The 23,908-nt window shown below is 55.1% G+C and overlaps 1 protein-coding gene across 1 annotated transcript in view; it reads left to right on the top strand.

Annotated features, from left to right (window-relative positions):
• The window catches only part of MMD2 (monocyte to macrophage differentiation associated 2), a 44,406-nt gene extending 35,453 nt beyond the window's left edge, over positions 1–8,953 (top strand). The window contains exons 6-8 of the mRNA XM_052635917.1: positions 4,722–4,823; positions 6,111–6,180; positions 8,750–8,953. Of these exons, the coding sequence (XP_052491877.1) occupies positions 4,722–4,823; positions 6,111–6,180; positions 8,750–8,953 (376 nt within the window). The remainder of the gene's footprint in view (positions 1–4,721; positions 4,824–6,110; positions 6,181–8,749) is intronic.
• The last annotated feature ends 14,955 nt before the right edge of the window (positions 8,954–23,908 follow it).

The raw sequence follows: 23,908 nt of genomic DNA, 5'->3' as shown, positions 1-23,908 counted from the left end.
ATTCACACTTCACTTTCCTACTTTATTTTTTTAAAGTATTTATTGATCTTGTTACAATATTGCTTCCGTTTTACCTTTTTTTTTTTTTCTGGCCACGAGGCATGTGGGATCCTAGCTCCCTGACCCAGGGTCCAACCGACACCGCCTGCATTGGAAGGTGACGTCTTAACCAGTGGACCGCTAGGGAAGTCCCTATACTTTCCTGCGTTAGGCTCAGTTGCTCAGTTGTGTCCGAGTCTTTGTGACCCCATGGACTGCAGTCTGCAAGGCTCCATTCATGGGGATTCTCCAGGCAAGATACTGGAGCGGGTAGCCGTGCTCTCCTCCAGGGGATCTTCCCCACCCAGGGATCGAGCTCAGGTCTCGCACGTTGGGGGTGGATTCTTTACTGTCTGAGCCACCTTTTCTTCTTGAGTAGAAAAGGAAGGATACTGTACAGACGCTGAAGTCAGCCTTCATTCTCTTAGTCATGTTCTGAGGGACCTCTTTTCATATTAGTACCTTGAAGATATCCCCATTCCTTTTTTATAGCAGCATAGCGTTCCTTGGCTGCTCCTATTTATGAGTATTTATGAATCAGGGCTCCCCTTCCTTTGCTGTAGCGCACAGGCCTGCAGTGAGAGTCCTTGGTGATGGGTCATGCATCCCCTTGTGCCTGGACCGGTTGCTGGAAACAAGTGAAACTGCTGAGCCAACATGTTTTGAGCTACAGAAGCCACAGATTCTTAAGCCGAGCCTGATCTTTGTGGGGTAAACGCCAAACTTGGAGGCTCGGTGGCAGGAGTGGGCCTCAGTTCTTTGGCTAACTGTTGCCAAGGCACCTTGCACAGATTGTACCAGTTTAAATGCCCCCAGCAGGGATCTCTCTGGTGGACTAGGTGGTTGAGAAACCGCCTGCCAGTGCAGGGGACGTGGGTTCAGTCCCTGGTCCGGGAAGATCTCATATTTTGCAGTGTGGCTGCACTCGTGCAGCTGCTGAACTGCTCTCTGGAGCCCAGGAGCCACGGCTACGGAAGCTGGCCCACCCCGGAGCCTGTGCGTGTCGGCCTTCAAGGCGTGGGAGGCATGGAAAGGTTTGTCCTACTCTTGCCCAGGGAATTCCAATCTCTGGCTATCGTAAATTTTCATTTTGTCAGCTAATAAGTGGGTTTAGTTGGTGCACACGAAGGCGATTGCCTTCAGAGCACATTTTGTTGAGACGTGCCTGGGGGGTCCACACAGGGAACTCCCACATCCTGCGACCGGCCCCTGGGTGTCCAGCCCCTCCCCAGTCCGCATCCCGTGCTCGGCCATCTTGGGGCAGCTTTGCCCCGTGTCTTCTTTCACGTGGATGGAATCGTCGTTCTTTCCAGTCTCGCTTTCGGGCAGCATTGTGTGCTGAGGGTCACGGAGTCATGGTTGCAGGACTCGCAGTCCAGTCTCCTTGCTGGACAGCCTTCTGATGCATGAGCCAGAGGCGTCCATCCCCTGTGACAGGCTCTCTGCGGGGTTCCCAACATTCGGGTGATTGTGGCTCCACGGGGGGTCCTCTGTTTCTTCTCGTGTGGGTGTGGCTGTGAACTGAGGAGTGGGTGGGGCTTGAAGCAATATTCACTTGGTTTTATTTTTTTCCTGTGGACCATTTTAAAAGTCTTTATTGAATTTGTTACAACATTGCTTCTGTTTCACCTTTTGGTTTTTTGGCTGTGAGTCATTTGGTTTCTCAGCTCCCTGATGAGGGATTGAATCTGATCCCCCTCCTGCATCGAAAGGCAAAGTCTTAACCACTGGACCACTAGGGAAGTCGTTGGTTTTATGTTTTGGACCGAAGGATGATGCCTTGGGAGCGAGGAGGTGCAAGGAGGCTGATGCAAGGAGCTGGGAGAGAGATGGTTGTGGCCAGGGCCCCGGCACTGGCCTTGGAGTTGAGAGGATGGATGGATGGATGGAAGGTGTATTTACAGGAAACGGAGTGGAAACCATGAGTGACTGAAGGTGGGGAGGAATCCCAGGGTTCCTGGCTTCCTCCAGAAAATCGGCTCTTGCTGCTGTCAGCCTGGGGACGTAATCAGAGGCAGCCCGTGCCCAGCTGAGCTTTGTGGGAGGAGGGGACGTGTAACCCAGGGTGCTCCTGGTCCTCAGGTGCCCGGTGGGCTGGTGTATGGAGACCCTGAAAGGAACGGTCAGTCCCGGGTGAGGGGCTGCTGTTCGGGTGGGTAGGTGGGGGCCCCTGGTGATGCAGAGAGCAGGGGAGAGAAGCCAGAAGCGATGGGAGGGTGCCTCCCGATGGCCCCAGGTCACCCCCAGGCACCACCTGCAGTTCTCAGGAGTTGGGCAATCTCTGGTTTCTTTTTTGGATGTTGCCAATTAGAGTAAAGCTAGGTTTTGTGCTCAGCTGCAGTAACTATCCTTGACTGAGATTTCTGGAACCGCCCTCTGACTGTCCCCCCGCCTTGGCTGACGCAGCGCCTGGGTTTCTGTCCTTTATCCCTGACGCTGACGGTCTGGGCACTGGCTCTGTGCCCGTCGAGTGCTGGTGTCTGAGGATGTGGCTGTGAACAGAGACACAGGCCCTCTGTCCTTGTGGGACTTAGCGTCTCCTGGAGGATGTGGACTGTGTCCCAACACCGACACAGAGATCGAACCACCACTGTGGTCCAAGCTGTGAAGGAGGGACGCAGGGGCCGAGAAGGGGAGAAGTGCCCGGGTTTGCGAGCTGTGTCGGCGGGGGAAGGGTCGGCAGAACTTGGCGGTTAACTGGATGTGGGGTTGAGAGAGGATCAGAGGTGATGACAGTGTCCTACCTGGACACCCGGCTGCATGCGGGAAGGGAGGCAGCAGACAAGGGTTCATGGAGTGATTTGTGGGTATTTTTCTTCGCGGTGCTCTGGTTGAGGGGGTGGAGGCGTGAATGACTCTGGGTCCCCCCATCCCTGCCTCAATCTGAAAAAACTCCGTGTTTTGGTATTATTTTCGTTCGTTAAAAGTTTCTATTTATTTACTTTTGGCTGTGCTGGGTCTTGGTTGCTGTGCAGGTTTTCTCTGGTTGCGGCGAGCGGGGCTCCTTCTCCTCGCGGCGGCTCCTCTTGTGGTGGAGCACGGGCTCGAGGGTGCTCAGGCTTCAGCAGGCGCGGCTCCCCGGTTCTCGAGCACAGGCTCAGTAGTTGCGACACATGGGCTTAGTTGTTCCGAGACACGTGCTATCTTCCCAGACCTATCTTCCCAGGGATCGAACCCGTGTCTTCCGCACTGGCAGGCAGCATCTTTACCGCTGAGCCACCAGGGAAGCCCCTTTATTTTCATTTTTGATGGATTAAGCTTACATATAAGATTCCAGCATATCACCTTTCCTTAAAGAAAGGGTCTAAAAGGTGGTCGCAAGTCTCCGGCGTTGCTCGAAGAGAACAGTTGTGGCATCAGACCGCATGAGGCCCTGGTCCTGATCAGCCTTTCCGGAGCCACGGGTCCTGGGATAACTCCCGAGTCTGTCCGAGCCTCAGTCTCCTGGCCTTTAAAAGGGAGGCAGCGATAGTACCCCTTCCCCCAGCTGTCTTGAAGAGGGATGATGGTGACCCGCACACAGACGCCATTCACGCAGTCAGGCGGGGAGGACCGTGTCACGAATGATGGAGAAAACTAGCTGGGTCAGAGGTGACACAGAACCTTCCTTTCCCCAGTGCTTTGGAAAACCATTAATAATCGAGTCATAAATATTGAGGCGGACAAAAGAAAAGTCACCGTCTTCCGGAACCAGAGCCCCTTCTGCAGGAATCTAGCGTGTTTCTGTGCAGTCAGGTTGTCCAGACAGCGGCACAGGCTGGAGGCCAGAATGCATGCATGCTGGGCTGGAGAGAGGGTGCAGGACCAGCCCCCTGGCCTGGGGCACAGGCCTGCATTGCCGGGGGCCCCTGGCTCCGCAGCCGTTTCCTAAGCCAGGGGTCCCCAACCTCTGAGCTCTAATGTCTGGTGACCTGAGGTGGAGCTGATGTAATAATAACAATAAAACGTAAAGTGTATAATGAATGTAATGTGCTTGAATCATCACAAAACCATCCCTTCCCCAGTCCATGAAAAAATTGTCTTCCACGAAACCTGTCCCTGGTCCCTCGAAGGTCGGGGGCCACTGACATAAGCCAACAGCTGGAGCCAAAGGCTGGGTCCTGCAGGCACCTGGCCCAGGGGACACCACCTGGCTGGAGCCGCGGAGAGAAAAATCCACTATTCTGGGAGCCTGGGCAGAGTCTCAGGAGTGGGGAAGGAAGGAAGGAGTTCCTCCTGCAAAGTCCCGTCTACTGCTGAACCCCACGCTCTGCTGGCTGCAGAGGGAGGAGTTCGCGAGGCCAGCTCAGCTGTCACCCAGCAGGCAGGACTTCCCTGGTGGTCCAGTGGGTAGGAGTCCGCCTGCCCAGTGCAGGGGACCGGGTTCAATCCCTGCTCCCCGAAAATACGGCCTGCCGCGGGAAGCCTGGCGCCAGGAAACGCCCGCTGGTTTGAGATGCCCTTTTCCCTCGTGCTGGGACCTCCTCAGTTTTGCTGACTTGGCTCGAATAATTGCATAGTTTCGGTTTCTTTTTCTGTCTCTCCACGTGTCCTCCGTGAGAGGCCACACCCCAGACGTGGAGCCACAGGGGACAGGGCTTCTGTGGGGTCCGTGTCCCTGGGAGGGGCTGGCCATGGAAGGCAAGGTCCCAGGCCTGCCCCCCCGCCCTCAGGCCCCTGTGCCCTCCCGTCCTGCCTCCCAGGCTGAACCTCCGCGAGCTGGGCCCCTGGGCCTCCCACATGCGATGGCTGGTCTGGATCATGGCCTCGGTCGGCACGGTCTATGTCTTCTTCTTTCATGAGCGGTAAGCCGGGGGAGGGGGCGGGGGGAGGGGGCGGGGAAGGGGGCGGGGGAAGGGGGCGGGGTCTCAGGGGAGCGAGGGTGAGGGGGCGGGGTCTCAGGGGAGCGGGGTGGGGAGAGGGGGCGGGGCCTCAGGGGAGCGGGGTGGGGAGAGGGGGCGGGGTCTCAGGGGAGCGGGGTGGGGAGAGGGGGCGGGGTCTCAGGGGAGCGGGGTGGGGAGAGGGGGCGGGGCCTCAGGGGCGGGGTGGGGGGAGGGGGCGGGGTCTCAGGGGAGCGGGGTGGGGAGAGGGGAGCGGGGTGGGGAGAGGGGGCGGGGTCTCAGGGGCGGGGTGGGGAGAGGGGGCGGGGTCTCAGGGGAGCGGGGTGGGGAGAGGGGAGCGGGGTGGGGAGAGGGGGCGGGGTCTCAGGGGCGGGGTGGGGGGAGGGGGCGGGGTCTCAGGGGAGCGGGGTGGGGAGAGGGGAGCGGGGTGGGGAGAGGGGGCGGGGTCTCAGGGGCGGGGTGGGGAGAGGGGGCGGGGCCTCAGGGGCGGGGTGGGGAGGGGCGGGGTCTTAGGGGGCGGGGTGCCTCCATCAGGGCCTCCTCCCTGCCCCTGGCGGGAGGAGACCTCAGCATGTCTCCAGAAGCGTGTGGGCACAGGCTCGCCTGGCACCTGTGTCCAGCACAGTCCATGGGGTCAATGTGAGGAGTTAAAAAAAAAAAGGTCATTGTTGGTGCTTCGACCCGCTGAATGGGGTCTTCCTTAAGCTGTGTTAGCAGGCGAGGAGAGGGTCTCAGGGCCGCCCACCCACTTCATCCTGCTGAGAGACAGTAGGGAAGTGAGGACGAGGGGGAAGGAGACAGAGCTGGAGAAGTGAAAGGCAGCCACAGACCCCGGACTGTCCGAGGACAGCGGACGGGTATCAGTTGGTGCTGCTTGGGTGGATGGAGAGCGATTGCTCAAGCCTTGGGGTGAAAGGTGCTGGGATCGAACAGTAATGCCTGCCCTGGGTTGAGCAAGGGAGGAGCCCCTAGGTATGCTATGCCCACCCAGCATCTGCCACGCTCAAATGTCAGTTCACAGGTGTGGAAACCCAACCTCAGAGAGGGAAAGGGACCCACCCACGGCCACCCAGCTCTGCTAGCACTTGCTGGGTGCAGCTGGGCCCAATCCGAGCTCAGGGGTGCTGGGCAGAGGGCAGAGTCCCCTTCCGTTCCTCTTCCGGCTGGGGGTGTCCCCTCCCAACCCGAATGAGGGAGGTGATGCCCACGGGGAGGCCACCCCAAGGCCATGACGCCTTGTCTTCCTGGCAGGTACAAGCTCGTGGAGCTGCTCTGCTACGTCATCATGGGCTTCTTCCCCGCCCTGGTCGTCCTTTCCATGGTAAGTCACCCGTCCCCTCGACCCCGGTGTGAGCCTCGCGTCTGGCTGGAGGGGGCCCAGAGTGGTACTGGAGATGGTGAGGCTGAGCCTTCTGCTCTAGCAGATGGCGATCTCAGGCCGGGGGTCCACCTGACTCACCCGCCAAGGCAGGAGGCGTGCAGGTCACCCTGGGCTCCCCTCCTCGGTTGCAGGGCACCTCCTCGCTCTGCTTCACCTCAGCGGGTTCATTAGTCCCTCTGGGCTCCAGTTTTTCCTGCTTATTTAGGGATCAGGTGAGAAAACTCAGGGGAAGGGACCGGAAGGGTGCCTGCAACAGAGTAAGTACCTGCTGGCTAAATTACATCTATGATGATAATAATAGTAACGCAGGTGGCCGTGGAGGCAGAGCCGAGTCTCCAGCTTGTGACAGTCCCCTTGGCGTTCCTACTCAACGTTTTCCCTGTGAAAACATGAGTTTGTTGTTCAGTCGCTGAGTGATCCCCATGGATTGCAGCACTTCCCAGTTCTTCACTGTCTCCCGGAGTTTGCTCAAATTCATGTCCGTTGAGTCGGTAATGTGAGTTATCTAACGCCTCTTCATGAGAAACGGAAAAGATACACAGCAAACCATTAAGGATGGTTAACAGCAAGTCTGTGGATCTGCAGACATGATGACGTGTTTGTTCTTTTACAAAAAAATGGGATCACGCCGTACGAACTGCTCTGCAACACGCTTGTCTCACTTGGCGTGATGTCGAGGGCCTGTGACATAGAGCCGTACCTGCCTCGGGAGATTGCTGTGAAGATGGCATTGGATAACTCACGTAAGGCCCTTAGGACGGGGTATGGCAAGCAGTCTGTGCTGAGGAGTGTTACTGTGATATGTCTTCAATAGTCAGGCATCACCCTCTGGAGGGCTGGGTGTGTGCTTGTACATACCTCCAGTGAAAAGCTGCCCAGCTGTTCCGAAGACTGAGGTGGGTCCCCACATGGGGAGGTAGATGAATCCCCACGAGACTGCATCGTGGAAGTGATGTATCAGAATGACAGGCGTGGCCCGAGCCCCCTTATCTTAAGTGACCCGTCCCTCTGGGCACGTACATGCTTATGAAGTGCGTACTGTGTGTTGCGTGCATTTAGACGAGTCTGGAAGGATACCGTCAGACACGGTTATTGGTGGTGAGCAGTGAGACCTGTGGGAGGGGGCCCAGGAGACGGGGCGGGAGGTTCTTACTGCCCCGTCCCTCCTGTTTCCCTTGAGCCCCCGTAACAACCACCCCGGTGTCACTTGCGCTCGCCTCGGAGGGCCGCGAATGCCGCTCTTCTTACTGCTTTTGATTTTTCTCTAAAATGTTTCACCATGGATCAGTTCAGTTCAGTTCAGTTGCTCAGTCGTGTCCAGCTCTTTGTGACTCCATGGACTGCAGCACGCCAGGCCTCCCTGTCCATCACCAACTCCCAGAGTCCATCCAAACTTATGTCCATCGAGTTGGTGATGCCATCCAACCATCTCATCCTCTGTCGTCCCCTTCTCCTCCCGCCTTCAGTCTTTCCCAACATCAGGGTCTTTTGCAATGAGTCAGTTCTTTGCATCAGGTGGCCAAAGGATTGGAATTTCAGCATCAGTCCTTCCAGTGAGTATTCAGGATTGATCTCCTTTAGGATGGACTGGTTGGATCTCCTTGCAGTCCAAGGGACTCTCAAGAGTCTTCTCCAACACCGCAGTTCAAAAGCATCAGTTCTTCGGCGCTCAGCTTTCTTTATAGTCCACTCTCACATCCATCCCATGGATACATATTACTTTTTAAGAACTGAGATAAAATACACATGCAGTTTATGGTTTTAGCCGTCTTTAAGTGTACAGTTCAAGGGCGTGAAGTTCATTCATCTTGTGCAGCCATCACCACTGTCCATCCACGGGGCTGTCTCACCTTCCCACACTCTGTCCCCATTAAACCTCACTCCCTACCTGTTCCCTCCAACCCAGCCCCTGGTAGCCAGATGACCACTGTGCTTCCCAACCGTGAATTTGATTTGTTCAGGTCATCAAGGCCTACGGTCGCCGTCCTTCTGCGTCTGGTTTATTTCACTTTGCACAGCGTCCTTGAGGTTTTCTCCGTGTTGTATCATGTGTCAGAGTTTCCTCCTTTTTTAAGACTGAGTAACACCCCATTGTGTAAACGAACACGGATTCCATTTTGCGTATCCATTCTCCTCCTGGTGGACGCTGGGTTGCCTCCCCCCTTTGGCTGCAGTAAATGATTTTGCAGGGAACTTGCTTGTACAAGTATCTGTGTGTGTCTCTGCTTTCCCTTCTTCGATGTCTTGCTTTTTAGGAAAGATAAAAAGCTTCGAGATACCCTTTGAGACTGTGACAGAAATGCGTTATACATGAGAATGAATCGGTGGGGCGGGGGTGGGGTGGAGAATTGATGACATGGGTGTGTTGAGATGCCCCTCCTGGGACTCTGGGTGGCCCCGCCATCCACGTGTCTTCTTGTCTGGGGGGTTGGTGGTGGGGGGTGGCTGGGTGGCTCTGGTCTTGCTGGCCGCTCATCTGACCTGTGCTCACCCTTGTCCTTGCCGACAGCCTGACACCGAGGGCATCTGGGAGCTGGTGGCTGGAGGGGTCCTCTACTGCTTGGGCATGGTGTTCTTCAAGAGCGACGGGAGGATCCCCTTTGCCCATGCCATCTGGCATCTCTTTGTGGCATTCGGTGCTGGCACCCACTACTATGCCATCTGGAGGTACTTGTATCTGCCCAGCACCCTGCAGGCCAGGGTGTCCAAGTGAGGCGGCCCAGCCTGCGTGGGGACATGTAGGCCTTTGGAGCAGAGCATCACGGGGAGTGTTCCTGCAACCCTGGGCCCAGAGCACAGCACCCAGGCCCATCTGCCCTCCCACGGGTCAAGCTTTCAGTGGGTCCAAGATCACTTCTGGTGATAAGCCAGACCATCCCTTGGGCTCTAGGTGAGAGAGAAGGCATGTAGTCATTCTCTCAGAGGAAAAATGAACCCTGCAGTGCGTTCCTATTCTAGACAGACATTTCCTAAAGCAACCAACGTTCACATTGTCAGAAAAGGGGGCAGACGCGGTCCTGGCCAGTTGAGGAATGACGGGCCTCGCATGTGCTTCTCAAGGCCCTGAGAAGTCTATTGGGGAGTCTGGTGTTATTGACACCCCGGGTGGCCTGGGCCTCCTTCTCTGCTACCAAAGTCCTGGCTGGGGGATTACCCTCTGCTCGCAGGGGGACATCCCCCAGCTTGTAGATCAGGGATGGTGAAAATCTGTGACTGTGGCAGGCATCCCCAGTCAGCTGCCGCGCAGTGCGGTTTCAGAATTCTTTCCACGACTTCTCTGGGCAGCCACTGCTAATCGAGTCGGCACTCGTGAGGGCCCCCCTCTTTGCCTTGCCCGCCCTGTGCACTCTGCGGTGGGGTCGTGGCCAGACCACTTCGGCGTCTCTGTGTTGGGGAGCGGGCTTGGTTCCCTGGCGGGGGCAGTTTGGGGCCGTGGGGGGAGACTGAGGTGCACCCAGAGCAGCCCGCCATCCTGCTCCGCTGCAGTGGGTTCTCAGCACAGAGGGCGAGCGGCGGGGGATGCGCCTCCTGTCCCTTGGCCATTTCTTCTCTTGCCAACAAACCCAGAGACATTACGAGAGCCGTTCATTGGGGTGGGGCGGTGTGGGGGCAAGCAGACCCCAGGAACTCGGTTCGCTCGCTCCAGATTTAGGGTTTGTAATTCAGACTTTCAGTGGGTGCTGATCAGCCGCCCTTGGAGGCTCCTCAGATGAGCCCTGGAGGGAAGGCCTCCGGTCGTTTGATGAGGATCTGGGCAGAGTGTCCGAGACAACCCCAACCTGCGAAGCCTACAGCAGTCCCAAGACCAGGAGGCTTCCAGAGGTGGAAGCCTGACTAACCAACCCTCAGCCAATGTCCTTAGCCCTCTCGCAGGGCTAGGCCAGTGCTTGGGACTGGCACAAGGGCATCTGCTGGGGAGGGAGCCAGACCGCCTGCAGAGTCTGACCTGGCATCTCAGACTGCATCAGGATCTGCGTCTGGTTAGACAGACTTCACTCTGAGACTCCCAGCCAGGGCCAAGTGGGCAGAGACAGGGTGCCTCACGCCGAGTTCTCGCTCGTGCCAGGGTGTTTCAGGGATCAGGCATCTGGAACCCCACATTTGAGACGATATTAAGTCCTCTGATACATCTTCAGGCGGGCGGGTTTCTGAGCTTGCGAAGTTTTGTCCTCTTGCCTGGGTGTGTGTGTGTGTTTGTACAAACCTGCCCTGTGAGCCCACCAAGGATTTCCTATCAGTTGGGGGTCACGGTTGGAGATGGGGGGAGGGGAACTTTGAGGGGGAGGGCAGGCTCGCCCTGGTTGAGGGCAGGGACCCTGTGACCCAACCTCTGCTGGGGTCTGAGGTGGGGGAGGGACCACGTGGGTCCTGGGATGCTGTTTAGGAAAACTCCCGAAGCATGGCACCATGGCAGGCCGAGACGACAGTCCCGTTGTTGAGGGGCTGATGGGGACTGAAGCCCAGTGGCCGGGCCACGAGTGCTCAAGACGCTGACCCGGGACTTCCTGTCCCCGAGCCTCTGCAGAGCTCTTGTGATGCCTGCGTTTCCTCGTGTTTCTCCTGGGTACTGGGTATGACATTTCTGCCTAGACAGCCTACTCCTTTATCCCCACACCTTTTGAGGTGCCTGTTCCTCTGATGGGGACTCTGTTCACCCCCTCATCCACCCAACTCCTACACAGCCCTCAAAGCCCCACTCAGGCATTAGCGCAGAACTTCTGATCCTCCTCTGATTTAGGGGCTCCCCCCACTCTGCTTCCCAGCACCCCCCCTGCTCACCTGCCCACCCGTGTTCCTTCATCGCCTGGTACTTGTGCCTGCTGCCCAGCACACGTGCTCCTGGAGGCAGGGACTGTGTCTGCCAGACTCGGGACCAGTTCCAGCGCCCTCCCACCTCTTTGGGAGGCTTGGGCCAACTCCTCAACCTCTCTGTGCCTCAGTCTCCTCTGCTGTGCGATGAGTGTGGTAAGGCGACACCTCGCAGGTTTGTTTGAAGACTCAGCAGGAGGCTGAATGTCAAACCCCTTGGCCTGGTATCCTCATTAGCTCCCTGAGTTGGAAAGCCGTCCCAGTGGTGATAATGAGAGGTGTGGCAAAGCCTGTGCCCCTTTGGAATGAACCACCAATGGTGAAATGTCTGACTATGGACAGGCTGGTGAAGACACTGGAGGGTGTTTGTGCAGCCTTGACCACCCTGCCCCCACCACTCCCCCCCCAACTCCCGTTCAGGACTTGCTTCCCATGAACTTTCTTGCCCAGCATCATTCTGAGAGTGAGTTTCCCAGGATGCCATTTAACCCAAGACCCTGGCATTCCTTCACATATATCACAAACATTGCAGGCAAGGAAAAGACATTCCTTAGTCCCTCGTTAGGTAAGACTCTCTCCGGGTAGCATCCTAGGCTGTGTCCGGGGGCGAGGGGCGGGGTGGTCAGGACACTAGAAATTCAGATGCCCGCCAGCTCCCTCGTCCTGTCCTCCTTTGAGGCCATCCTGTGCCAGGATGACCCAGCAAGACAGCTGTTGTGTCCCAAGGAGCCGGGAGAGGGAGCAGTTGGCAGCAGAGTGGCCTGTTGGACATTCCGGGCACTTCAGTGACCGCTCCTGAGTTAGGTGGGCACTGCCAGGGCAGGGCGAGAGGTGGAGCTGGTGCGAAGGTTGGGGAGGAAGGCAGGAGCCGGCGGGGGTGGGGCTCACATTGCAACAGCGTGCCCCCCATGGCATCCCGTGCTGGTGGACCGGCCTGCTGTTGACCACCTGCTCAGTTAGTCCACTGGCGATCGTCACGACAAACCCGAGCAGGCGTGTTTGCTGCTGGAGGCCTGGCCGCCGGGTGGCGGGGTTTCCCTGGAAGACCCAGAGCAGAGCTCACCCAAGGCTTCCCCTCAGCCCAGGGGAGGGTTCCGTCGTTGTCACAGACCAGAGCTGCCTTTCCGTCTTTCCAGTCGCAATTGCATGTACAGCGGGAGCAGGGCCGAGCATCGCCTTTCCATCAGCCTCCGGGTCGGGCTGGGGAAGAATCCTAGGAAACTGGAGGGGGTCCGACAGAGACGGGACTTGTCGGTGGGCCTGGATCTGAAGCCCTAAAGCCACCTAGGCTGTGGGTGGACGCCCCGCACAGAGGGCTCATTTAGAAGGTTGCAGTCCCGGGGTTTCTGGGGGTTTTCAACTCTTCCCAGCTCTGCTTTCTATATTTGTGAAAGCTGAAGCGCTCTGAGGTTTTTCCTGTAACCCTGCTCGGGCCCCTGCAGCCGACCCAGGCCTCCACCAGGAACAAGGCAGGGTGGCGCTCAGGCTGCCCACAGCCCTCGCGTGCTGAGACGGGCAGGTGGAGCTCAGAGGCTGACTGGGCCTGGTGACCTGGTCAGAAAGGACCTGTCAGACGTGCCACTGCAAACTGTGTGATCAGATGCTGAGATGCAGGCTCTGGGCTTTGTGGGGTGCTGAAGGAGCCCGGGGAAGCCCCAGCAGCCACTTCCACATGGGTGGAGCGGCTCAGGAGCACCCACAGGTTACAGGTGTGGGTACAGGTGAGGGAAAGAGGCAGATACTGTCATAGTATCATTATGAAAGGGCTTTCCTGGTGGCTCGGTGGTAAAGAACTCGCCTGCCAACGCTCAGACAAATGTGCGGAAGGGACGGAGGATGGTGAGCGTGGCCTGGCGTGGTCTCCACCTTCTCCTCCTCCCTACGGCGGAAGACTGGGCAAGGAGTTCTGTGTGTCTTGGCCCCTTGGTGTCTGGGGCCAGATGAGGCAGGCTCATGACCAGGGTCTGCGGGACACTGCCCTGCCTTTGCTTTCGTGTCTCTGCTCATCGGAAGACACCTCGGGGCTGTTGTTTTCCAACTCAGGTTTGGGACGAGCTTTGCCTCTGCCCCAAGTCGGTCTGGAGCCCTGGTACCCCAGGATGAGGGAGACAGGACTCCACAGGGAAACAAGGTCTGCACGGGTCGGGATGGCCGTCTGGAGGGGCCCTGAGATGCCTGTGGGTGGCAGCGTGTGTCCTAGTGACTGGAGGGGGTGGCTTTCTTTCTTTTTCTTTTTGGCTGCACCAGAGCTTGTGGGATCTTAGTTCCACAATTAGGGATTAAACCTGGGCCCACAGCAGTGGAAACTTGGGAGTCCTAACCACTGGCCCGCCAGGGAATTCCCCTGGGGGGTGGTTTTCTTATGTTTTCATTATAATAATAAATACTTACTATAACATTTTCAGAAAATGCTAGAAAGGTAGAAAATATTTGCCAGGACCTACTTCAGCTAACCCCGGTGGCTCAGACCATAAAGAATCTGCCTGCAATGCAGGAGACCCTGGTTCAATCCCTGGGTCAGAAAGATCCCCTGGAGAAGGGAATGGCAACTCACTCCAGTATTCTTTCCTGGAGAATTCTGTGGACAGAGGAGCCTATAGTCCATAGGGTCACAAGGAGTCGGGCACGACTGAGCAGCTAACACACAGACACACAGACACACAGACACAGAGACACACACACACACACACACACACACACGCCTCAGATAACCACTTCTAGTTTTTTTCTTTCTATTCTCCTCACTCAGTGGGTACTGTTTTTTGTTCATTTTGGCTGGGAGACCTGGGGGATCTTAGTTCCCTGACCATGAATTAAACCCAGGCCCTCCTGCAGTGAAAGTGCAGAGTCCTAACCTCTGGACCGCCATGAAGTCCCTCGATGCGTAGTTTTAAATTTTGATGTTTTCTTCTCTTGCCATAGACACCTTTACAGCCTACTTAAAAAAAAAAAAAAAGACTTCTATTTCTCCTTATCTCAAGCTCCTTGTAAACATTCTTTTAAAAGCCTCCATTAAGTGGACGTACCACAATTTCTTTAATCATTCTTTTAATTCAGGAGACAAGCATAGATTGGTCTGTAACGAAGATCTTTCGCCATCAAGTTTCCCTTCGTATGTAGCGTGTTTGCTTTCGGCCCCTTGCACACGGTAGGCGGAATTGCTTCCTGCTTTGTGGGTTGCCGCATCCTGGCCACCACCATTCCTGTGGACACTGGGCGGATTGTTCCTATAACTGGCCACCGTCCTCATCCCTGAAGGAGTCTGGGCTTCCGGGGACCTCCTGCCTGGCTGCTGCCAGAGAGCTGGGTTATCTGGGAGGTTTGGAAAAGTCAGCCCATGAGGCATGAGGTGTGAGTGGTGGAGGGGGGAAGGGAGCACGTGTCTGTGTGTCCTTCAGGTGGCCTGTAGACTGAGGGCAGGAGGAGAAGGGGGCGACGGAGGCTGAGACAGTTGGACGGCATCACCGACTCAATGGACATGAGTTTGAGCAAGCTTTGGGAGATGGTGAAGGACAGGGAAGCCTGGCGTGCTGCAGTCCATGGGGCTGCAAAGAGTGGGACACAACTGAGCGACTGAACAACAACAGGTGGTCTGGTGGCTCACGAGAGGGAGAGGCTGGCGGGCTGTGGCGGGCTGTTGCTGGGTGTGCATGCTGACCCTGGCTGACGCTGTCAGCTGCTGGTGGGAGGTGAGAAGCCCTTCCTGGTGTGCTTTACACATGTGTGGTGCCATGGAGACCAGTTGTCAAGTTTTCAGGAACCTTTGGAAAGTCCTTAAACCACGGCTAGTGTGGATCTGGCCAGAGCGGAGTATCTACAATCGTGGAAAAATCGGCAAAGCCCGCACAGCAGAGCTTTGCCTTTTGGGGAGCTTGTTTACCAGCGGGCCGGAGCCCGCACCCCGGCAGGCTTTTCTCTGTTGCATCCCCTCTTCATGATTAGCAGGTCAGGTACACACTACTGGGGGGCTTCCCAGGTGTCGCAGCGGTAGAGAACCCGCCCGTCAGTGCAGGAGACATGAGACACCAATTCGATCCTGGGGTCGGGAAGATCCGCTGGAGGAGACAAAGGCAACCTCCACCAGTATTCTTGCCGGAAGAGTCCCAGGGACAGAGGAGCCTGGCGGGCTACAGCCCAGGCGGCCACCAGGAGCGGGGCACGACTGGGCACCTGAGCACACAGTCGTGCACAGTTACAGACGAGTGCTCACCCTCACCCGTGTTCTCATGCATTTCTCCCACAAAGCCTGGCGAGACGAAACTGCTGTTTGTGCATCTTACTTGGGGAGACCTGAGGCTGCTCAGAGAGGCCGAGTGATGTGCCTGGGGCAGCCCAGCGGGCAGAACCCAGGGCGCGGTCCCTGGCTGAGGCCTCCTTTCTCCTCCCGAGGGGCTGGGCTGTCTTGCTCCCGAGCGCTGAGCTCTGGGCCGCAGGTGAAGGCGTCATCTTAACGTCCTTCTGGGGCCACGTTGCTCCCAATTTGGCTGCTGAATCCCCGAATTCCGTCAGTTTTGCCCGCGCCTCGGCAGGTCTGAGGGTGAGACCGCGGGTATTTCCTGCTCCCAGTGGTGCTTGTCTTCCTAAGGCGCTTGTGTCCAGCCGACGGCTTTCCCACCAGCACCAGAAGGTAAAGGCAGGGTGCACACACGCTCTAATGGGTCCACGCGTGGAGAAGCGACCGCTCTCATCCACCCGGCCTGTCGGGTGAGGGCTTGGGGTCCGCTGGGCCTGGCACGGCCGTGACTGATGAAGCCATCTCAGGTCCTCTCGGAATCTCTGCCTATACCACGCCCCCACCTTCTCCCTGCAAACCTGGCCTCACGGTGGGCTTTCGAACCGACGTTTACGCTCGTCGTGGTGGTCAGGGGGAGGTGCCATCGCAGCGGTGGCCCGGCAGCCACCCCGGGCCATAATGGGTCAGGCTGCAGGGTGCAGGGGTTAGCTGGTGTTCGTGTTTTCCAAGCCTTCTTAATACCCATCATAAGAAATGCGTTTTACACGGCGACTCCGTTTGTATATGCCCCGCCCTGAAACAGGACCTGCTGGTGGGGCGCACTGTGATACCCCCTAACCTGCTCCGACCCCCCGGCTCTATCTTATCCTATGGCGTTGCTTTCAAGTTGGAATGATTCTGTGGCCCACCAGTGGGCCTGCATCCTCAGTTCTGGGAACTGCTCTGGGCGCACTGTCTGAAAAGCCCTGGGCCTTGGTGTTAGGGGCTTCGTGCCAGTTGGCCGTGATCGGCTGGGGTCAGCATGGTGCCATGCCTCGGGAGCCTGGGTGTCCCAGGGCCATGTGGGAAGCTCTGAGGGTCTGGTTACTGCCAGCCCTGACCCCCTTGAGGGAAATACAGCATCAGACTTTGGGGGTCTCTTGTCCTGGTGGTGTTCCCATGTTCAGGGGCCCATGGAGCTGAGTGGTTGTAGACCAGGAGGCATTGGGAAGGCGGGAGGGAGGGGGGAATCCAGAGGTTTTGGATCCAGAGTTTTGGAGGAGCAGCTTTGCCTCCGTAAACAATTTCAGATTTCAGGCTCTGACCCTGGGGAATGGCTCGGCCAGCAGTCCTGTTTACGCCACCAGGTTTCACGAGGAATCTGCCCACCTGTGTGCAGGTGTAGCCCCTGTGGCTTGTTCAGCCCTTTCTGGGGGGTGGGGTTGAGGGTGGAGCAGTGAACAGGAGCTCCGGTTGTCTTTCCTATTCGTTTTTTATAGATCCGTCATGTCTACAGTGTTTGGGATTGGCACATTTGTGGCATGACTTTTAAAAACCGTCCTGCTGGTACTGGACATTTTCTGTGGTTGTGAAACTGTCATTTTGTATTAACTCGTTATTGGATAAACATTTGTATTAAGAAGAATAATCCTGCTGGCGAATGTGGTCATTTCCAGTGGAGTAGAAAGAACTTAATAAAAATTCAAGATGCCTCACTCTTGCCCAGTTGTCTTTTTAAAAATAACATTGGTCAAAAGTTTTTTTTTGATAAAAGCTGTTCATTGTAGGAAACTTGGAATATTTAGAAAAATATAAAGGAAAAACTGTGTATTGCTGTATAAGATGTTATCCTGTGATGTAGTCTTAAAACAGCAAATAACCATCAGTCTTTTGGCTTCTGTTGGTCAGGAATTCAGAATCAGCTTCAGCTGGTGGGGAGAGTCAGCTGGGGAGGCTGGCCAAACACCCTGCTTTAAAAGGTAGATTGTGGGATTTCCCTGGCAGTCCAGAGCGGGTGCGGGTTTAATCCTTGGTCGGAGAACTAAGATCCCAGATGCTGAGTGGTGTGGCCAAAATATATATTTTTTAAGGTAGATTTTATTATTATTCAGGGATGGTGAGACCAACGGATCAGGAGATGACTGCCACTGAAAAGACAGTTATTCACAGACCCCAAGAGAAGGAGGTGTGCACTGCCAGGCAGGGCTACAGTGGGAAGCACCAGGTGGGTCAGGAAGCAGACGGAGCAGGGGAAGGTGGACCTCAGCCTTCGCTGTGATTTCCCTGGGAAGGGGGCAGCGGGGCTCTCTTGATCTTTCCACACCTCTTGCCCAGGATTTGCCCCGGCTGTGCACGCACGTGGTTACTTCTGGTTCTTCATGATTTTCTTGTATAGTGTAGGTCGAAGTGCAAGCATTGCGCCAAGGGGTCTCGGACCCCAGCCTGTCTCGGGACCTCTCCCAAAATGCTCCCAGGCAGCAACAAATCAAGTAAGCAGTAAAGAATTAATCTCCACGGAAATGGCAGACCCAGGCGAGCATGTCGGCTCAACAGTGTGCCCTCTAGAGGCCACAGGTGCTCAGGTCTTGTGTTTATCACAAGGTCCCATTTTTGGCTAAGGAAATTAATCCTGATTCCTGTGTGGTCTGAGACATACTCCCAGTCCCAAGAGCGCTAGAACTTCCAGAGACGTCTCCACATGAGCAGTTAAATAATCACTGGGGTAGAGGATTTCTTAAAGCATCCCCCCAGCCTAAAATCTTTGACGGTTAATATGCTTCAAGTTTATGACGGACCCAACACTCCAGAGTAATTTGACGTGGTCTACTTTAATTGGAAGGACTGATGCTTAAGGCGTAGCTCCAATACTTTGGCCGCCTGACGCGAAGAGCCAACTCATTGGAAGAGACCCTGATGCCAGGAAAGATTGAGGGCAGAAGGAGACGGGGGCGACAGAGAGAGATGGTTGGATGGCATCACTGACTCAGTGGACATGAGTTTGAGCAAACTCTGGGATGATAGTGAAGGATAGGGGAGCCTGGCATGCTGCGGTCCATGGGGTTGAAAGAGTCAGACACGATTTAGCAATTGAACAATAGCAGAATATTAGCGTTACTGTTGGTTCCAATTAAACACTGCCCAGGCTTCATTTCCTGTCAACATGCTAATGACTTTTGAAATTTGTTGTTTCCTACATTGCAGGCAGGCTTTTTACCACCAGCACCACGTGGGAAGCCCATGTATATATATATATATATATTTTTTTTTTTTTTCTCTTTAACATTCTCTTCTATTATAGGTTAGTACAAGACATTGAGTATAGTTCCCTGTGCTATATAGTGGGTTATGCTAATGACTTTGAGTTGCTATTTCCCAACTAAATAGCTCACCTGAGGTACAGATGCCTAGCACCGAATGTTGGATGTCTACATCAGAATATATGCACCAACTTCAAACTGAATAGTATCAAGTACTGTGTCTCTGTAGTCCTGGTGCCCTACGCATTACTCTGAAGCTGTGGTACCCTGGAGAATCCCAGGGATGGGGGAGTCTGGTGGGCTGCCGTCTATGGGGTCGCACAGAGTCGGACACGACTGAAGCGACTTAGCAGCAGCTTAGCAGCATGGTACCCTCATATCATCCTGTAGGCCTCTTGGTGTGATTCAGTCGCTCAGTCGTGTCTGATTCTTTGTGACCCATGGACTGTGGCACACCAGACTTCCCTGTCCTTCACTGTCTCCCAGAGTTTGCTCAGACTTTATGTCCATTGAGTTGGTGATGCCATCCAACCGTCTCATTCTCTGTCACCCCTTTCTCCTGCCCTCAATCTTTCCCGGCATCAGGGTTTTTTTCCGAGTGAGTCAGCTCTTCCCATCAGGTGGCCAAAGCATTGGAGCTTCAGCTTCAGCTTCAGCATCAGTCTTTCCAATGAATATTCAGGACTGATTTCCCTTAGGATTGACTGGTTGGATCTCCTTGCAGTCCAAGGGACTCTCAAGAGTCTTCTCCAGCACCACAGTTCGAAAGTATCGATTCTTCGGTGCTCAGCCTTCTTTACGGTTCAACTCTCACATCCATACATGACGACTGGAAAAACCATAGCTTTGACTAGATGGACCTTTGTTGGCAAAGTGATGTCTCTGTTTTTTAATACACCTAGGTTTGTCATAGCCTTTCTTCCAAGGAGCAAGCGTCTTTTACTTTCGTAGTCCTGTTACTCCAGACATTACTGTACTCTTGACACCCCACACTGAGCTCTGCTGGGACCTGGGACCCTTAACTGCAGTGCTTGCCCTTGGACAAACATCTCCTCAAGCAAGGAAATAAAAAGAAACTAAAAGGGGCTTACAAATAACGCAGGCATGTGGAGGCGGGGCCAATTAGGAACAACAAGATACAAAATGGCTACAAACCAACTGCCACATCTGAGGTTCTGGGAGCAAAAGCAGGGTCCTCCGCTTGATCCCCACGTGCAGCACCACCAAGGGGGTGGGCAGACCACCCACCAGATGCGCTGATGCTCCCTGACCCTCACCCCGGTTAAGGAAGCAGCCCGCGCTGCTTAGAGCGAGCGAGGACACCTGTTATTCGTGTTTGCTCCTTCATGCTAGCAGGAATCCCGGGATAGCCTCCCTCGCCTGAACTGCTTGTCTGACCTCTTACCAGCCTCTGTTGATTAAAGGGTGCAAGGACCCAGCACCTAAGTCCTGGCGTCGGTACCTTACCATTGCCGGGGGTACTAATTGTCAGCCGAAAGCTGTTTAGCAGAGGATGTGGGAAGACAGATAACTGCAGAGCTGTCGGCTGGTGAGTCTACAGGGAGCCCCAAGCTCTGCTGCTGCGGGTCGTGGTGCTGAGCTCATGGGGTATGGAACCTGAGCCCGAAACCGCTCGTTTCTCCAGCCCCTTCTAGGGATGGAGAGGTAACTTCCTCCCTGTGCCTGCTGCCTCCTTCCCCTTCTCCTGGCCTCTGGAGAGCCCAGTCTCTCTCTGCCCCTGAACCTGCCCTTTGACCTTAACGATGTTTTTCCCTTTGGGCACCTTGCAGTTTTTCCTAGATTGAGTCCCGGGACTCTGCTGCCCTCTGGTGGCCACAAAGGGCAGCTCAACGCTCCATTTAACCTACAGCTCCAAATTGTGCTCCCCCATCCATGGCAGCAGTTGCAGGAATACAAGTGTGGGCCCCTTAGTCGTGTCTGGCTCTCTGCGGCCCCGTGGACTGCAGCCCGCCAGGCTCCTCTGCCCATGGGATTCTCCAGGCAAGAACACTGGAGTGGGTTGCCATTCCCTTCTCCAGGGGATCTTCCTGACCCAGGGATCAAACCTGTGTCTCCTGCATTGGCAGGTACCACCTGGGAAGCCCTTATTCTGAATCGGTGAGTGAATTTCCCAGAAGGAATACAAAGCTGAATAAAATCCAGCACTTGCCCTTGAGAAGCTTCCAGGTGAGGGCGGGGGTGAGAGGTTGAGACTGGGTGGAAATCTGTTCATTCTGTTGCTTATTCATTTAACAGATATTCATGCAGCCCTAAATCTGGGACGTCCCCGGTGGCTCAGATGGTAAAGAATCCACCTGCCAATGCAAGAAAGGTGAGTTCAATCCGTGGAAGATCCCCTGGAGAAGGAAATGACAACCCACTCCAGTATTCTTGCCTGGGAAATTCCATGGACAGAGGATCCTGGTGGGCTACAGTCCGTGGGTTCGAAAAGAGTCAGACGTGACTTAGTGATTAGCACTTTTTCAGTTACTCTGCCGTGTGTAGCAGTGAAGAAGAAGATGAGGAGCCGGCCTTTACAGAACTCAAATCCTAGTGTGTGTCAAATACACATAAACGCAAATACAAATAGAAATAGTGATAAAGGCCTATGAATTAAACAGGTTGTGAGACAGAGAATGAACACGGGGGTGACCACTATGAGAATGGTCAGCATCTAACAGAATTGTTTCCTTTGGCTGCACCACACAGTACGTGGGATCTTAGTTCCCCGACCAGGGCTTGAACCCGTGGGCCTGCAGTGGAAGTGAGGAGTTGTAACCGCTGAACCACCAGAGAAGTTCCAGAGCTGGGTTTCGGGGAGAGAAAGATGGCATTGTGCCTGCACAGCAGGACGAGCATTTGGGGAAGAGGACGCAGCAAGGGGAAAGGTTTCAGAAGAGGGAGCTTGGTGTGTTTGAAGACAGAAGCTTGGCGTCGCTGGAGCTCCGTGGTGGAGGGAGGGAGCAGGTGGAGGGGTCAGCAGGGCCTCCCTGGAGGAGGGCGTGGATTTTAAGCTTGAAGGGAAGTGATTCGAGGACCGCAGGACGGGGAGGAGAAATCTCTGATTTGCATTTAAGGAACGTGGTTTGATATAACTTGGACTTGGTGAATAAAAAGGTAGAAAACAAAAGTCTGTGGGAGGGAATTTCCTGGTGGGTCCAGTGGTTAGGACTCCATGCTCTCGCTGCCGAGGGCCCGGATTCAATCCCTGGCTGGGAACTAGGATCCCACCAGCCGAGTGGCAAGGCCAAAAAGTCTGTGGGAGCACAGAGGAGGGGCGTGCAGCCAGGTCTGGGGCAGGGAGGCCTTTCTGGATAAGGGGCACTCACTGATCTATTGACCTATTGCTGCATAACCATGGCCCCAAAACTTAGGGGCACGAGTCGGGAGTAAGCATTTATCATCTCAGGTAGTTTCTGAGGGCTGGGAATTCGGAAGCAGCTTTACTGGGTAATTCTGGCTGTGTTAGTCACTCAGTCGTGTCCGACGCTGCGACCTCATGGACTGTAGCCCGCCAGGCTCCTCTGTCCATGGGATTCTCCAGGCAAGAACACTGGGGTGGGTAGCCATTTTCTCCTCCAGGGGATCTTCCCAACCCAGGGATTGAACCCAGGTCTCCTGCATTGCAGGCAGATTCTCTACTGTCTGAGCCACTTCTGGCTGAGGGTCCCTCATTAATGCGGCCAGGATATTGGCTGGGGTGGCAGCCACGGCGGTTCCTGGGGCTGGGGAACCCGCATCCAGGATGGCTCATGCGGGTGGCAAGTTGGTGCTGTCTTGATGGGAGGCATTGGTTTTCTCGCTACGTGGACCCCTCCAGGGTTGCTTGAATGTTCTTCCTCCAGAGGGACTGATCCTGGAGACAGCAGGGGCGGAAGCCACAGCTTTTATAATTTAGCCCCGGAAGTCACACTGTCACTTTGGCAACATCTTCCTGTTTACACAGCTCCGATCTGTTTCAGCCTGGGAGGGGACTACACTGGGGTGTGAAACCAGAAAGTGTGAATCACTGGGGACCACCGTGGAGGGCAACAGCTACGTTAAGTAACACCCACTGTGAGTCTTAAAGGATGAGTGGAAATTAACCAGATGATGAAGACTGCATGAGGAACTGAATTGTGTTCCTTTCGAATCCATGCATCGAGGGCTTCCCTGGTGGCCCAGTGGCTAAGAATCCGCCTGTGTGTGGACTGGATTGATCCTCGGTCCCGGAAAATTCCGCACGCCGCAACAAGAGAAGCCGCCGCAATGGGAAGCCTGTACACCCCAACTAGAGAGTAACTCCTGCTCACACAACGAGAGAAAGCCTGCCTGAGGGCAACGAAGACCCAGTGCAGCCAGAAAAAATAGAGTAAAAAAAAAAAATCCATATGTTGAAGCTATAACCCCCAGCACCTCAGCATGTGACTGCATTTGGAGATGGGGCCTTTAAAGAAGTGATTAAGTGAAAATGAGGTCATTAGGGTGGGCCCTAATCCAGTCTGACTGGTGTCCTTACAAGAGGAGATTAGGACAGACTGCAGGAGGACGTGAGGACACAGGGAGACGCTGGCATCTGCAAGCCAAGGGGAGCGGCCTCAGAAGAAAGCCTCTCTGCCGGCACCTCGATCGCGGACTTCCAGCCTCCAGAACCGTGAGAAAATAAATCTCCACTGTTTAAGCCCCCTGGTCTGTGTTATTTCATTACGGGCACCTGGGCAGAGTGCTACAATTGGGTAAGGTGTACCAAGGCAGCGGGGATGAGCTGAGCGAAGACAGATGTGAAAGGTGTGTGTGGTGTGTGTGTGTGGATGTTAGTTGCTCAGTCATGTGCAACTCTTTGGGATCCCGTGCACTTCTTTACTATCTGAGTCACCAAGGACGCTAAGAAATAACAAATAGTTGGCATTACTAGATCCTGAAGAGCAGGGCCGTGGATTTTTCTATAAAGGGCCATACAGTAAATATTTTAGACTTTGGGGTCTGAAAAGTCTTTGCTGCCTGAAAGCAGTTTTAGACGATAGATAAACAAAGTGGTGTGGCTGGGTTCCAATATAGCGTTATTTACAAAACCCAGCAGCTCAGATTTGGCTCACAGGTGGGAGTTTGCCCCCTACCACCCTGCTGAAGCGGGGTAAGGGGAAGGGTAAGCCTTGGGACAGGATGATGGTGAGGAATGCCTTAGGAGAAAAACACAGGTTTAAACCCAGGCTCTCCTTCCAGCGCTGACATTTGCCTCTTCGGGGTCAGAGTGGGGAAGGCTGTGCAGATATACGGGGAGTCTTGCCAAGGATATTATTTAATCACACTGTCCTGGCCTCAGTTTCTGGATCTACTTCTGTTTGACCTCTCTGGGTGTAAAGCATCTGCCTCAAAGAGTTGATGTGAGCTTTAGATGAGGTGACTGACA

This window comes from Budorcas taxicolor, chromosome 2, assembly GCF_023091745.1.
Source record: "Budorcas taxicolor isolate Tak-1 chromosome 2, Takin1.1, whole genome shotgun sequence".
NCBI lineage: Eukaryota > Metazoa > Chordata > Mammalia > Artiodactyla > Bovidae > Budorcas > Budorcas taxicolor.
This window is presented reverse-complemented; position numbering and strand designations above follow the sequence as displayed.